The following is a 16,988-nucleotide window of genomic DNA, read 5'->3' on the forward strand; positions in this document are numbered from 1 at the left end:
TCATAACTAAAATCATTTAAATTAATGCACAAATAAACGTAAAAATAGTACTTTTTGATTTCAAGCTGTGATATGTGATTTTCTACGTAAACAGCCAATTTAGGTTGCTCAGCAGCTTTCCTACAACCATCATACCTATCAGCTGGTATATCTTTTTTCTGACCTTCCAAATTTGATAGGCAATCTCTAGTTATAAACGTATCCACTAAAAATATACAAATGGGTATATAAGTGGATATAAAAACAAATGGATATAAAAATAATTCATTCACAAATATTTCTTGTTACATTACTATTATTTTAACATAAACTGATATAATTTAAACGAAATAATAATTTATATAATAGTTAAAAGTTTAAACAGTGTTAGGTATAACAATTTAAATATCCTTTTCTCACTGAGAGTTAAACCTTGACAGGAAACTTAACTATAGTACTTTTTTGCAGGCAAAAAGAGTTTTTTTTTTTTTTTTTAAATCTAATAAACATAAATTTTTCAGCATATATTTTTAGACAACTGTGAGAATAATTTTAATAATTTCTTTTAATTTAAATAAGAAAATTTAGTAATATCTGTGAAAAGTAACGAATGTAAATTTATGGGACTTCTTTTTTTAATTATTATTATGCAAGTTTCTGGACAAAAATCAGTTTTTGTAGTAGAAAACATGTAGGCTCAACTCAGAACTAAGTTTGGGGTCTAAGGTTATAAATTTAAGGATAAAAATGTAGAATTATGATTAATAAAATCTAGTCAGAAGTATCATTATTTTAACGGCCAATTTAAAATTTTTGGTTTTATAGTGACTAGACTATGCAACTCATCCAAAATTAAAATAATATTAATAATTTAAATTTAAGATGAAACTAAACCTGAAACTAAAAAATAAAGTTCCATTTGCAGACAACAATGGTGTAGTAATTATAAAAAAATGCTGCAAAAGTAAATAACTCAGTTGTATTCATTTTTACTGAAAATGCAACAGATAAATAGCTAATATTCTGCAATCAACCTATTCCACTAACTGATTGGATAATCAATAATATTTGGATGTAACATCTAACGGCATTATATTAGATGGTTACATCATGTTAGTTACATTATGTCAATACATCAAGTTAGTTTATTTCTTGTTACACAAAATTTTAGCAACATTTCATTAAGAAAAAAAAGACAGGGAAAGTAAAAAATGAAATGGATGATGGGTAAAAACATACTTCTATTTAGATATCAGGCTGAAACTTTAGATGGATATTCATATACGCATTAAAATTAAATACAAGAACTTATATTTCCTTCATTGCTATGCTACATTAGGTGACAATTATAATGTGTGTGGGATATTTTTTCCTATTCTTTTTGTTTTCGAAAGAGTATCAATAAATTAAAACTAATAACAAAATCAGTTATTAAAAAAAAAAACTTTGATTAAAATTATTAAAGTAAAAGAAACAATAATTAAGATCATTAGTCATGGATTTAAAAAGATTTTAAATAGTTATAAATAAGAATAAATTTCTTCTTCGTAACAAAATATTTGCTTACAGCATTAAGATATAGAGAACTGATTATTAACACAACTGATAAACTATATTTTAAAAGCAATCAAAAGATAAATAATACAAATAGGCAAATATTATATGGCTTTTATTTACATTGAATTTGCATTTACTCTAAGAATATAATTTGTAGAATATGTTTTCAGATCCAAGTCCCTATTTAACTTTCACTACATTACTTCATAACAGTTCAAAGGATAACATGTTTGTAAGCAAAATACTTTGAAGCGAAGCAATGCTAGTCAAAGAGATAAGGAAAATTACATCAACAGTTAAGATAAGGAAAATTCAATCATATAGGATAATTATGAACAGGGTGGCCACTCTCCAGATCAAAAAAAATTCCCTGAGTTTTCCAGACTTTCCAGAGTAAATTTCTAAAATTCCAGATACCACAACGCAACATTAACGAAACTTAATAAATTTATTAGCTATACAACAAAATAAAAATATATGTACTATATATATATACAGCTGTGTTGCTTTTAAAATGTGTTGTATGAATTTCTTTTACAAATGTGGATACACATTTACAAGATTTGATGACACATTAAAATGAGAAAAAAGTGTAAATGTTCTCTGATAAAACAGGTGTAAAAAGTTAGGCATTTCTAGCACCAAAAAATATATATTAATACACATATTTCTGCTAAAAATATAGATTATTGAAATAGCAGCCATAAAATTTAATTATAAAAAAATAACTGCTGTATACTCAACCATAAAAATAAAGTTAAAAATTAATAATAGTTTATAAAAATTATAAAAAGAAAAATCTACATTTCAAGGAATTTTAGAAACTTTATTTTGTATAAAATAAAAAGTTTTTATATAAATAGCTTAGTACACAAATTGATCAACTCCATCAAACTAAAAATTTAGAATTGAGATCAAAATTACTTGTGAAATAAATTATCAATAAATGAAAAGCCAAAAATATTTAGTCATATAATGTTGTTCATTTATATTATCTGCAAAACTTATTTTAAATATAAATATAAAAAATATACTACCTATATATATATATTAATATATTCTTTGACACTTAAGTTTGAGATGTTTTAAAAAGTGGAGTTAATCAAATTATACAGTATAAATAGCTCAACAAGTTAATAATTGAAAGCTTTTAAAAATTAATTTCTTATAGCTTTTAATTGTTCATCAATTAAAGAAGTTGCTAAACAAAATTCAGTCGTTAATTTTTGTTTTTTAGCACGCAATTCTTTCTTTAATTTTTCATTTTGCCTCTTTTCTAACATAACTTTCTTTTTTTCTTCTGCTGCCTCCTTCCTTTTTTCTAATACTTCAATATAACGTGGGTGAGACTGTTTTCCGTAGTTTATCATGGATTTCGTCACAGTTATATTGTTAACATCACCAGCATCCATAACACCATCATGAATTTGCCTTAGAGCAACTAAACTATCTTCATGTTCATTTTTTATTAAACAATCTGAATTAACAGAAAAGCCCCTTTCTATAAAAGCACTTCGTGTGACAATATGAGGAGAAGCTTAACAAAGGAACGTAAATTTTCTGGTGCATTGCAAACTTCAAATAGAGAGAAGAAAACATTATCCAGTCGTTTTTCCCTCTTCTCAAATTGATCCATTTCTTTCTTAACTAAAGGATTCCGAATGAACGTTTTGTAACTATCTTTCACACAGTCAGTCTTGATACCTGATATTCAATTGCTAGATACCAACATTGAAAGGCAAGATGAAAGCCGTTTTTCAGCAATTGCTGTATTAAAATTACACCAGGATCAGGACAAGATAGCCCCCCCTTGTTAACTGGAATTTTAAAGGTGATCTCTTTTCACAGAATTTTTTATAAGCAATTGCACATTCTTTCCTAAATGAAAATTCTTCAGAAGGTGAAGAATCTTTTATTTTCCTAATTTCATCCTTAACTGCAAAACTGAGAGCAACTTCGTTGATTGGAAGCATATTATCTGCCAATGACAAATCTATTTTTCCTAATTTTGAAGAGTTCTCCATGTTTTACAAATTTATCAAGAAGAGCTCTTAAAATTTATGTTAAATTAGAGAAAAGTAAAGCAGCTAATGGAGTATCGATCTGAAATTCTATGAGAAATGTTTCAATAAAAGCAGCTAATGACTGGAAAAATGCCAATTTTGCAACAAAGAAACTGTCCTTGATATACTCCGAGAGTACACTGAAATTTTTTGAGCCAACATAGATTTTTTTCTCCTTCTTTGCTGCTTTTACAAATTCGAAAATATGAGGCAACATTTCTAATGCCCTCTCAGCAACTTCTACATTTTGAACCCATCGGATTGCACAAAATTTCTTCGGAAATTTTTCACATCCAGTGAAATATATGAAATCAGCTCTATGTGATGGTACATCTTTAAAAATGTAGTATAGCGCCCGCATAAAGTTCACTACATTCCACCCTGTAGACTTTATTACATGTTTCAACCCACAATGGATTGTATGCAGTCCACAGCTACCTATATCTAACAGCAAAGGATCTTGCGGCATTTCCTCAAGTTCTTTTTTAAGATCATTAAGAAATTTATGGTTGACATTAGGTCCATCCATAGATGTTTGAATTATTTTATTTTTATTGATGGAAAATTGGGTAAGGGCTTTTTTGAAATTATCCAACTAATCCATTGCTGTTGAATGACCAAGAAATACTGATGTCAAAGTGTCTGAACTTTATTTGTATCTTTATTCCAAAGTCGAACACTTACGTCCATTTGTTGTTTCTGAGCGATTTTATTTAGACTTTCATCAAAGCCCATAACTAAATAATCACAGCTAGCTATGTTTTTTTTGTAATTGCTCCCTATAATCAGGCATGAAAGTGGACAAAAATAAAAAAATCTGAACTTTTACAACGCAGGTCACTGGGAGGAGGGGGGGGGGAGTGCTCTATATGATACTGAGATTTATAAAAGCAACTTTTAATTATGCTGGGAGATTTTTATTCAATATTTAAAGTGGCAGAAGCATTTAGACAGTTAACTTTAAATTTTTCTTAAATATAAATTTTAAAATTTTGACCACTAACATATTAAAAAAAATTAAGCAATTGTAGGAAGACACGACTATTAAATTACTTACTAATGAAAAATATATCACATCTTTATAGTAACTAATTCAAGAGAAAACTTACTTCTACTTCTTTCAAGAATCTTGATATTGGATTTTAAAATCGCATGAATATGAATCACGATTTTGGATTTCAAAACCGCGTGAATATGAATCGCGATTTTGGATTTCAAAATCGCGTGAATATGAATCGCGATATTGGATTTTAAAATCGTGTGAATATGAATCGCGATTTTGGATTTTAAAATCCCGTGAATATGAATCGCGATATTGGATTTTAAAATCGCGTGAATATGAATCGCGATTTTGGATTTTAAAAACGCGTGAATATGAATCACGATATTGGATTTTAAAATCGCGTGAATATGAATGGCGATTTTGGATTTTAAAAACACGAAAATACAAATAACGATATTGGATCTTAAAATCGCGTGAATACAAATCACGATATTGGATTTTAAAATCGCGTGATTATGAATCGTGCGGTTGGATTTTAAAATCGCGTGAATATGAATCGAGCTGTTGGATTTTAAAAACACGAAAATACAAATTGCGATATTGAATTTTTAAATCGCGTAGATAAGAATCACGATACATAATTTTTAAATCACGTGAATACGAATCGCAGTGAGTAATTTTTAAATAGCGTACAAATACGAAAAACGATATCTGATATTACAACTGCAACGAATCGCAAAATTGGATTTAAAAATGCGTGAATACGAATCGCTATGTTGGATTTTAAACTCACGAGAATACAAATCGCGATATTGGGTTTCAAAAACGCTTAAATACAAATCGCGATATTGGATTTTTAAATTGAGTGAATAGGAATTGCTAGTACGATTTTTAAATCGCGTAAAAAAATTGCAACACATAAGTTTTAAATCAGTTAAATACGAAAATCGATATTAAAATCGTCTGATTAAACATCGCGATTTTAGCAGATTCCGGTGCAGTTCCTAATATTTAAAAGTCCAAAAATCAGTCAGACAAAAAAAAAAAAAAAATCAAATATCGGCGGTCGAAACGAAACGCTTAGACTCCTTTCCACTCTATAGCGGAAGTCGCGGTAATCCGACTATCGTTCGGGCGGCTTGGGTTTCTCCAATTAGGACTTCCCAAAAATTTTAGTTTTTGGAACATGGTCGGAAATTTTCAAAATTGGGAGAAAAAAAATCGGATTTCCGCTTTTTCGCGGGGACACGAAGCGTTCATTGGAGGATAATCAAGTGATGCTTGACCGCGATGAAGCAGATGCGTTTCGCTCCGAAAAACTAAACATAACGGAATGGGAAGAAAAAAACAGCGACGCGCGACAAAATTATTTTCCAGAATCGACGTGAAATTCCCTGAGAATTCCCGGTTTTCCAGTGGTATTTCAAAATTCCCTGAGAATTCCCGGTTTTCCCTGTTTCCAGACTGAGTGGCCACCCTGTATGAACTAAATTTCATAAGATTATATTTAGTTGTGGGAAAAACCCACTCCTTAATATGAGCTATGGTATTTGTTTATATGATTCAATCTTTGTGCAAGCAATCATTATCTTTGAAAAACTACTCATATTATTCTAATTTTAGATGAAGGACACAACATAACAATAATGGCACCAAAGATGGCAGCTGAAACTCCTTTTGGCAATAAACTTTTCATTGAATAACTTTTATATATTTAAAAAATTTGATTCTATGTTATGCATTCTTCTTCCTGCAATTTTACTCGCAGGCAACTCTCAACTTTTGATGCTTACCATCTCATTCTGTTCACAATATTTGTTAAATGCTATATTAGTTGTATTTTTTTCCACATGTGCCCCACAGATTAAAATTAACATTGCTATCAAACATTCGCCAGAATTTAGGAAAGTTATTAACTTCATAAAAAAAGTAGTATAAAATGGGTAATTCTATAACTACCTCCTTTTCTTTCAATTATCTTTACACACTTATCATCATCACGTGGACATGTTATGGCATGGTGAATACGCCAATCTACATAATACTCCTCACAGCCAGGTTGGGAACTTACACAACTGTAGCACCATAAATCACATGAGACTGAAAGAAAAGTTAATTTATTTCTTTTACATAATTAAGAATTATATGAAAGTGGATGATAATGAAACGAAATCACAGAAATACAATATCCTTTATTGCATTGTGAATGCTACTTAGCAATTCAGAGAGGGGGAAAAACTGGTTATGATGTTTAAATCCATTTGAAAATCTTCTTTAAATAATTTCGTCTTTATTCCAAATCCAAATGAATTTTAAAAAAAAAAAAAAAACATAACAAAGACCAAAAAATATTCATATATATAGGTGAAAAAACTTTTATATGCAACAATGTAACTTTTATGTAGAATAAATTTTTAAAAATTTTTTTTTTAGCTAGAAGGTAAATTATTAAAACTAGCTAAATAAGAAAGTACAGTAGAGAACCATTTATCCGGTATCCAGATAACCGGGAAAAATTTTGCTCGATTTTCCCGCCATTTTAAACTAGAACGAAAAAAGCGGAAATTGGACTCATCCTTGAAGTTGAGTAGAGGAAAATGTAAGGAAGGGGAGAAGTTTTTTCCCCGTTTACCCAGAGAAACGTCATTTCCTCCGTGACCTTGAAAGCAGGGAAGGGAGGAATGTTTTATTTTTTCCTTTAGGCCGTCAATCAAACTCAAGGGTGTGGCATGCTGATTTCGTTTTCTGCTTGATTTACGAGGAGGGTGGGGAAAATGCATTGCTAACATATCAGTGAACAGAAAAAGAAAAGAGAAAAATATATTTATTTGACATCGACTAATAAAAATAAAATCTTTATCTTTTGAATAAATTCTCATTTTTTGGAAGTGCGGTATCAATTGCAAGTTTTTCTTGGTGTGGAATCACATCTGCTGTAATTAAAAATCTTGTTTTTATCAACAAAAAAAACTAAAATAAAAAGGAGAATTGTTTATTAATTTAAACAAAGGATTATTTTATGAAGCAGATTACAGTTTTGTTTTTCTGAATCCACTACGTTTGATTTTTTTTCTTTTCGCGATAAATTTCGCACTCAATAAATTAATTCTTTTTATTCATAAATTTTATCATTAGGTTTTTTTTTTTTTTTTTGAATTCCGTTGATCTTGCCTCATTCCGGGTTTTAATATTTATGCTAGTGCCTTTTTTAACTATAGTTTCGGTTCGATAATTTTCAAGTGTTTTTATTTAGATTAATAAGTTTTCCTTTTATTTTATCGTTTCCTCCTGTATAATTAGGTATGAAATATATTGCGTTATTTAATCATTGGTTTTGTTTATATTATTTAATTTAGGAATTGTAATTATTTTTAAAAAATAAATATGAGAATTTTGTATTTCTTAAACTTGATTTTCTTGTCTGAACTTGCAAATTTTTCTATTCTTTTAAATGTTTTATTTCTACCATTTTTTTTTCTTTTTAAAGTTAGGAGTACCTTTCTTTTTTCACTTACTTTATGCATTACGCTTTTTCCTTGTACTTCGGGTTCGATAAAACATCGATTAACGACACTTTTTGGTCGATCCAGAAAACCGGGAAATTCAGATATCCGGGATAGCGATGGTCCCGAGCATCCCGGATAATTGGCTCTCTACTGTAATATTAAAAAACCAAATTCAGCTTTGTGTACATTAGGGTGGATTGAGACCGTCAAAACGTCTCAATTTTTTAGAGGAGGTGCGGAAAAGTTATCACCTCCTCCCTTCTATGAGCATATCTATGCAGGTGTCTTTTACGCTGCAATAGTTTTGATACAGTTTCATATTACTGTTAATGTATAGGGAAACTGAAAAGATGACATTTCAGGCATCAAAAATTAAGATATTGTGAGCTAATGAATTTAAGGAGTTAAGGTTATAAAAATAATGGTCATTCATTAATATTATATTATTAATAGGCAAATATGTACAATGGTTTGCAGCAAAATGAAAAAGAAAATGGTTCACTCAGAAGCTATAATAAATCTCTTGAACTTGAAATCTTATGTTATATGAACCAAAATGGCAACTGGCGATATTTAGGGGTGAAAAAACAAAAAAGGGAATGCTGGACGATCAGGATGGCTTGGAATCATACCATGAAGATTTGTATAAAAACCATCATTCTTTTTTCAATCCTAAGCAAGGTGATGGAATAATGAAAGTTAAGGCATGCCTTTGCTACTATCAACTAGCCTCACTGACTTTTACAACATCACAACTGCCAAACAATACAGCATTATATTAAGACATTGGAGAATGAGTTTGAAGAGATGAGTCAGTTAAAAAAACTAAAAAAGATGAAAATAGAAAACTAAAACTGCAAAATACAAAACACATTTTAAAAAATTGAAAAATTACCTGAAATTTGACCAAAAAATAGTACCCTGTAGCAGAATTGTGCGATACGGTGACATTGTCACAGAACGTTACAAAGTGTTTGAAGCAAGATTTTTCATTCGGGAATGGAAAAATTTTGGTTTTCCTTTCTGCGTAATTTTTTGAAAATTTTTTTTTCTTTCAAAAATGTCTTTCATGCATATCAAAAAGGAAAGGAAAATTTTGATTTTTCTATTCTCATTTAGGATTTTTAAAAGTCTGTAATGACTGGCTTCAGCAAGAATTTCAAATTAATAATATAAAATACAAAATTCAGAAATCTCAAAAGTTTAAAAGATAGTTGGCTCTAGAAATGGCGTTCTTTCTTTAATTTTTTTTCCTTTAAAGAATGCACACATATTTGTTTGTCTCTTTTTTAAAGAGTCCTATTTGCTTGATTTTGTTGTTTTCTTTTTTATCAGAGTTACTGCACGGATTTTACAATTTTCTAATTTATGTACGAATTTCAATTCATTATCGTTTAATTTATTTATGAACTTAAATTTTTGTAATGATTTACAAAATTTGAACGAGGAAATAATGAGCGCTTTTTACCGCCTAAAAAATACGAGAAAGCGCTTCTAATATTAGAATTAAAAAATATCACTTTTACAATAAAATTTTTTTATTTCCGTATCGGTATCTGTGGCAGAATAATCGGCCGCAGTGGACCGCAAGAAACTACAAAAAACATCACAGAAAGGGACCACATTGAAAGGTATAACTCGTAGCCATCCCCGGGCAAACATCTACATGTTTTTTTTAAAACTTGCAAGTTTAAATTCTATTTGGCATTTTGGCGACTGTAGTTGGCAAGTCAGGTCATGATACAGAAATATCCCTTTCTCAGATGAATATTTTATACATTTATGAAGCCTTTTTCTTAGCATCAACTTTAATGTGTTGCATTAAGCCCCCACCAATGTCCTTTTTGTTTTTGCTAGCTTTACATACGAAAATTAATACAAAAGATATCAGTTTCTTCTTTTATACCTAAAAAACTTTACTGGTAGTAATATCTGTGAAAGCTAGTGAATAGCGTTACTATTATTACTACAGTAATTATTTATATCATTACTTTAAAACCTTTAAAAATATTGTTTGCGAAAATAAAGGAGAAAAGCTCACTTCTTTAAAAAGTAGTAAGGCTTTCTAATAGCAGAGAAGATAATGGAAAATAACTACGGTTTTTAATTGTACTCACACAACGAGCACTGGTTAAGAAACAACAGTATTATAAGTCTAAAAATTCTAACAAAACTAAATAAAAGAAATTGGCCTAAATAAAAGAAATTAGATAATCTAGAGCATTTGTTTTCCATTTTTAGATGGCATAAATTCACACTAACAAGTTCGAGAAATTTTCAAGAGAAATGAAAATCGAGAAACTTCACAATGCTTTTTTCACGAACAATAACTTTTGAGAAAAGGGTTTGAAGAAAAATCTATGTTAAGATAAATAATAAACTATTCAATAACTCTTAATTCAATCCAAAACTTACTTCCTGAGAAAAACGTCAAAAATAAACATATCTCCAACATTTTGAAAACAACCACACCTCACTGCTTTAAAATTTGTTATTGTTTAATAACAAACGCTTCCGACTGCCTGTTTCATACCAGCTTAATGCTCTTCGTCGACGTAACCAATATTTTTTTAATATGGTAAGCAATCGGAGCTGCGTAAATTGCTTGTAGTAAAAATGGCGCTTCAGTAGTAGCTCCGTGCGTCTCACCTTAGGGGTCATTTCCATTGTATTGATTGCCTACGATGAGAATGCCTAGAAACTACATGTGAGACGAACTGCTCAAGCATGCGCGAATTGCTCTGACATGATAAGTTAAACAAATACAGTAAGAAATAAGAATACTCCATTAGGAAGAGTTCAAACAGCATAAGATTCACGGGCTTTCGATTGGCGATCGAAATGGGCTGCAGGTGGCGTAGAGCAGAACTCTTTTTCTATGGCAACACTTCACATGCTTTCCCCATTAGCGTGTGGAAAGTCATAGAGGAAGGAAGTACGTTAGTTTCTCTCTTGATTTTCATATAGATTGAAATCTTTTAACTTGAAAAACTATATGGAATTGAAAACTACATTAAACATAGTTCTAAAGAAAAGTATTATGGAAATTTTAAAAAATATTCTTATTAAATAAAAAGGAAAAATATTAAGAAAAGGGAAAATATCGTAGTACATTCCTATACAACTGAAAAGAGGAGGAGAGGGAAGGGAGAAGGGCTAAAGGCATGAAACCGGTCTCTCCCCAGATGGCGTATTCGAGTGTTGCGATCGCGAATTGCTGTTTAGGGAGAATAAAAACCTGATTGGTAAAAAATACTTTCCCGCAAAATTCTCACCAATAAGATTTTCCATTTCACTATAAAGCGATCGAAAGTGTGTGGAAGTATTTAGTGAGAATGGCTTTGTGAGAGAATATATTTCACCAATCAGGTTCTCATTCTCCCTCGACTGCGATCAGTTTTGCGTGAATCGCATCCATTGAGAATGGCCCTTTAGCAGTAGTGATGAAGCCTTAATGACTACCCTTATGAAAAAATCGAGGTATAAATGAGGTATAAACAAGGTATATTTTAAAGGTATAAAGGAGGTTGTTATTTAAAGACGTCGTTGAGGTTGAAAAGGGTGCAAATGAATACCTCAAAACCAACCTCAAATATACCTTAATATATACCTCCAGAGGTATATATGTTTCAACTTGAGGTGTTTAATTTTACATCTGGGGAGAGGTAGATATTTACTACTTTAAAGTGTTTCATTTTCAACCTTAGGTTATTACTTATCAGCTTGAAGTATATTTATTTACACTTGTGGAAGTATTTATTCAACAACCTAAAGTGTGTCATTTTACACTTCAGGTTATTATAAATCAACCTCAGGTGTATTTTGTTCCACTTCAGGTAATTATTTTTCAACCTCAGGTATCTAATTTTATGCTTGTAGAGATATATATTTTTCAACGCATGGTGTGTCATTTTACACTTCAGGTTATTTCAAATCAACCTCAGGTGTATTTTGTTCGACCTTAGGTTATTACTTATCAGCTTGAAATATATTTTTTTACACTTGTGAAAGTATTTATTCAACAACCTAAGGTGTGTCATTTTACACTTCAGGTTATTATAAATCAACCTCAGGTGTATGTTGTTCGACCTCAGGTAATTATTTTTCAACCTCAGGTATCTAATTTTATGCTTGTAGAGGTATATATTTTTCAACCTGAGGCATGTCATTTTACTCTTCAGGTTATTTCAAATCTACCTCAGGTGTAATTTTTGATAGTTGGAAAGGTGATTTTTTACTAACGTAAGGTGTATTATTTTTCACCTCAAATATAGGTTTTTATGCTTGTAAAGGAAATTTTTTTAATCAAACTAAAATATGCCATTTTTCCCTTCAGGTTATATTTTTTTATGCTAATGCTGGTAATTAAATATAATTAAAATATTTCTCCTTAGACTGCTAATTTTTAACCTAAAATATATATCTTTTCACTTGTAGAGGTATTTATCACTCTGATGGAGTTTTTAATGTTACACATTAGGTGGTAATTACTTATTAACTTTTTACGGTCTGTCTTAATTTTCACTGCTAATCCTGATGCTAAGAAACTATTTTCTAAACACATAGGCGGAATACGGATGAATCTTTCTTTCGAAAGAATTTTCGACTGATTTCCATGTATTGTGTGAAGAAAAGTAAAATGCAACGCAAAGAATATATCTTCCTTTAATTTTGAAATACAACCCATTGGAATGTATTCTTCCTCACACAATTCAGAATAGGAATTTTCACTTAACGCCTTTAATTTATAGTTTGTGAACCTTGTGCTAATTTGCAATTAAATAGTTCATAAAATTTATTAATCTTGAATTAACATGTAGAGTTGAATAATGTTAAGTATGCTGACTCATAAACCTTAAAAGAACATTTCAAATGTTTCTGTAATTTTAATAATTTCAATTAAACTATCGTGAAAAGAGGATACATTTGTTTCAGAAAAATGTGGGAACTCATTTATATAGAACAGATGTTAAAGGCGCTAATTTTTTGTAAAAGCGAAATAACAGCAAATTTAAATAATTTAGCCAGCTTACAAATAAAAACTTTTATTAACAAAAAAAAAATTAATTTTTCGTTCAAGAAATCAAAATTCTTGACAATTACTCTGCTTCTTCTGCAAGTTTGCTGTGCTTACGTTATTTGGAGCATTGGAACCTATAAATAAAAAATTTGAATTAGCGAGAGTCATATTTACATTGATAATGACAAATTTTAAAAGATTAGAATAATATTTTAAAGCTTATTTCGTTGCATAAATCACCTTTTATTATTATTTCTATTCAATTTTGAATAAATAAATGGTTTCTTTAGTAACAGCAGATGAATAAGAATAATAATAATGACCTGCAAAACTCTCCTCCCAGTATATTTCAATTCTTTATTTTGACTGTTTAAACATATCACTTAAAAAAGCTAATTTTTCTATAAGATGCATATAAAAACTGCTGTAGAAATAACACGCTTATTGAAATTCTTAATTTTCCAATAATTCAACCGACCATTTTTAATTATGGATTGTTATGCTGATATTTAAATTTTTTTCTCAGCAAATTTTGAATAAATTCAATTACACTGGCCTGCTTGTTTAAATTTTTAGTCCAATTTCGCAAAAGAAATTGTACTAAAACCAATTCTCAATGCTGCTGATTCCGAAAATAATTGTCTATCACGTAAGGTTTTTAAAAACAAAAGGTCATTTTCAACCTTTTATTTAATGTGATCAAGAATCAATCATCTTTTAATAAAAGAATGTAGAACATCAATGTTTTGTGTTTTTCATGCCCCATCGAAATAAAAGCAACATTAAGTTTACATGTTTACTTGCCTGAGAGAATAATTTAAGATAATGCTATAAAATAATGTTTTGAAAAATCAAAGATCATGCAAACTTTATCAGTAATTTTTTAGGTGAAAAGATTTCATTGAATCAAAGGAGAATAATTTACTTGTCTTTTTTCTTTTTGGTGTATATTTAGAGTTACTCCCAGGGGAAGGCTCTCCAGTTACTAGTCTCCACTTCCTCCTAGCTGCAGAGCACGTATTATTGACAGCCTTATTCAAACCTTGAAATTCTGGATGCCATTTACGGAGCAGCTCTGTAAAAGTTGCATGTTCAAGTTGAGTAAAATCAAGTTATATAAAAGTTGCATAGCAAGTTTCATTTGGAAATTTTCAGATGAGATTTTTTTTTTAAGAAATTGAAGGAAATTGAAATATATATTTATATAACTTTGATAAGTTACTAATGTTGACAACAAAAATCCAGAGTCAATAATACTTTTAAACTTTTTTAACTACAATATAGGCAGATTAAGTATAGGTTCACCAAAATGATTTTAATATTTAATTGAAATAATAAAATTATTTTTTTTGAATAGCTGTCTCAGTAAATTTGTTTTATACAATATTCTTTGTGGATTAAAGATAAAAACTATTTTATTAGAGCACACTATTTATACGAAAAGTTTTCATGTTCTTTTAGTCTCTTTACGAGTCTTCACGAGTCTTATTAAAAATAAATTGAAAATCATTCCAAAATATTAAACTGCATCATGTTGATCTAGAATAATATTCAAGATTTTGCCTTAGCGGACTAAAAACTAAAATAAAACTAAACACAGTGGCGCGACAGCCCATAGAGGGTCAAGGTCTACTGTGCCCATTTCAGTTTTCTTGACCTTGGGCTCTGGGATGCAGGAGCAGATGTTCCGGTTAGGTGGTCAGCCGAACGCGGAACCCCCAGTGTTTAGTTCCCAAGCATGCTTGGTACTCATTTATCGACCCACTGAAGGGATGAAAGGCTGAGTCAACCTTGCCCGGCCCAAGGATCGAACCCAGGACCTGTGGCACGGAAGAGCGGGGCGTTGCCTTAGTGGACTAAACGGACAAAAAGTTTGAATTTTGCATGAGAATTTTTTAAGTGGATGCCAGTTTTCCTTCACCTATAGTTGCCTTTTTGCTAACTAACTTCAGATATTATTTAATAGGTGATACACATACAAATACTTTTAAGATACTCAACTAAACCAAGCTTATGTATAAAAGGGCAAGTAAACTTAAACTAGGCTGCATTAATTTCTTCGTAAAAATTTTAGTAACTTGTACTTGTCAGAATTCAATATGCTGTTGCTGGAATTATTATGGTGTTATTGAAGAAATGATTTCTGATGAAAAGATGCGTTCTCTTAATCTTAATTTTAATGTTGAACTAAGCCATATTACACAAGTAACTAATTCTGGCAACTTTAACTTAATTCCTGTGACAAATATATCTTCTGTTTGTATTTCCATCCAGTGCGATGACACTGGAAAAATTTATTTTGCTAATGTGGTGAACAATCTAGAATTAGAATAACTTTTTTCTCTCTAGAGGCAACGTATATGTAAGTTCAGTAATCCCCGCTTATATATAATGTAATCGCTGTTAATATCAATCACTTATTATTACCGAAATTATTCGGTTCTGATTTTTTTTTCATTGATATTATAGTTTTCTGTGATCCTTACATAATTTAATGTTATTAGAATTTAATTTTCAAAATTCTTTATTTATTAGCGTTATATTTTTATTTACTCTGCACATTTAAAAATAAAAAAAATTCTTTTCTTTCTCTGCGATAATGTTAGAATTTCCAATTTCTCATCATTTCTGGAGTTTAAAAACAAAATATTTTTCAGATTATGAAAATTTATGAAGTTCGCTTTATTAATTTGTGAGGGGGTTAAAAAATTAGTTCACTAAAATTAGCTTGAATCTTATCTCATATTACATATATTTTTATTAAAAAAAATTTCAGATTTTATTAGGAATTCTCATATATTTTTTTATGAAATTTGTTGATTTGATATGGTAAACTTGTTTCCTACCTTAGAATCACCTGTTAATAGTAAACATTAATTTAAAAAAATGAATATTTACTTGATTGTTTTTTTTATTCATGTTTGTAAATATATATTTTTATGAAAATGCAACTTTTGAAGAAATATTAAAATTTTTGTGTGATGTATTTACCCTGATTGCAATTTTTATTGTATATGTTTATTTTATTAGTTAAATATGTATGTTAGATTTTTGTTGAAGGCAACAAATATGCATTTCGTTCCTTACAATAGTATTATTTATTTGTTTTATTACCTGCAATATATAAAAACTGTTAACTTTCAATTTTCAGTGATTTATTTATAAGAGAAATTATGAACCTTTTACTCAATCAGCTTGCATACTGCTACGTTAAAACATATACATTTAAGCAAAACAAAAAGAATAGTTATATTTGAATAAATTACAAACAATAAAATATACTGTGCGTAACCTGCTGTAACGATTCACCAGTAACGTTACCCTAAACAGCGACGAGAAATATTTAGATTGATCTGTCTTATTGCTAAGCCTACAACAATAGCCTCAAAGAATATCCTCCGACTTAAATAATGTAAGATCAGGACGCGTCTTTAAAACAAAAATAATGAAATTTAAGTTTGAAAATTGAAGCATATTTGATTAAAAGTGACAAAGCTAAATTAATAAATGTCAAGCACACTTACTGAATTTTAAAGAAACTTTCGATTGTAAACACACACGCCATTTGCCGGCTAGCACGGAACTCTGGGAAGTGAGCTAGTTGATATGAAGTGTACTTTAAACAACCTTAAAACAACCTTAGGTATAAATAAAATGACTTCATACATCTCAATAAAGACCTCACTCTCTTTAGTTGAAAAAAATTATATTTTTTATACCTCGTAAATACCTCTTTTGTTACAAGTGTAAAAAAAACAACCTGGTGAACCTTAAAAACTGCCTCATGATTCTGGTGGATATGAAGTGAATTTTAAACAACCTCAAAATAAGCTTAGGTATAAATAAAAGGACTTCATATA

At 29.7% G+C, this 16,988-nt stretch overlaps 1 protein-coding gene and 1 long non-coding RNA gene across 2 annotated transcripts in view; both read right to left on the minus strand.

Moving 5' to 3' along the window:
- crim (QVR superfamily protein crim) overlaps positions 1-10,677 on the minus strand; it is a 15,743-nt gene extending 5,066 nt beyond the window's left edge. Inside the window, exons 1-3 of the mRNA XM_016057794.4 lie at positions 10,524-10,677; positions 6,562-6,702; positions 52-205 (exon numbers count right to left, since the gene is read on the minus strand). Of these exons, the coding sequence (XP_015913280.1) occupies positions 52-205; positions 6,562-6,702; positions 10,524-10,563 (335 nt within the window). The 5' untranslated portion in view covers positions 10,564-10,677. The remainder of the gene's footprint in view (positions 1-51; positions 206-6,561; positions 6,703-10,523) is intronic.
- A 2,460-nt stretch (positions 10,678-13,137) lies between these two features.
- On the minus strand, positions 13,138-15,994 carry LOC147800946 (uncharacterized). The gene is made up of 2 exons (XR_015430999.1): positions 14,054-15,994; positions 13,138-13,262 (listed from the first exon to the last, which is right to left on the minus strand). It is a non-coding gene; the product is annotated as an uncharacterized LOC147800946 (long non-coding RNA).
- Positions 15,995-16,988: the final 994 nt, after the last annotated feature.

The sequence above is a fragment of the Parasteatoda tepidariorum genome, chromosome 12 (assembly GCF_982258835.1).
Source record: "Parasteatoda tepidariorum strain Cologne lab strain chromosome 12, Ptep-v5.0, whole genome shotgun sequence".
NCBI classification, from domain to species: domain Eukaryota; kingdom Metazoa; phylum Arthropoda; class Arachnida; order Araneae; family Theridiidae; genus Parasteatoda; species Parasteatoda tepidariorum.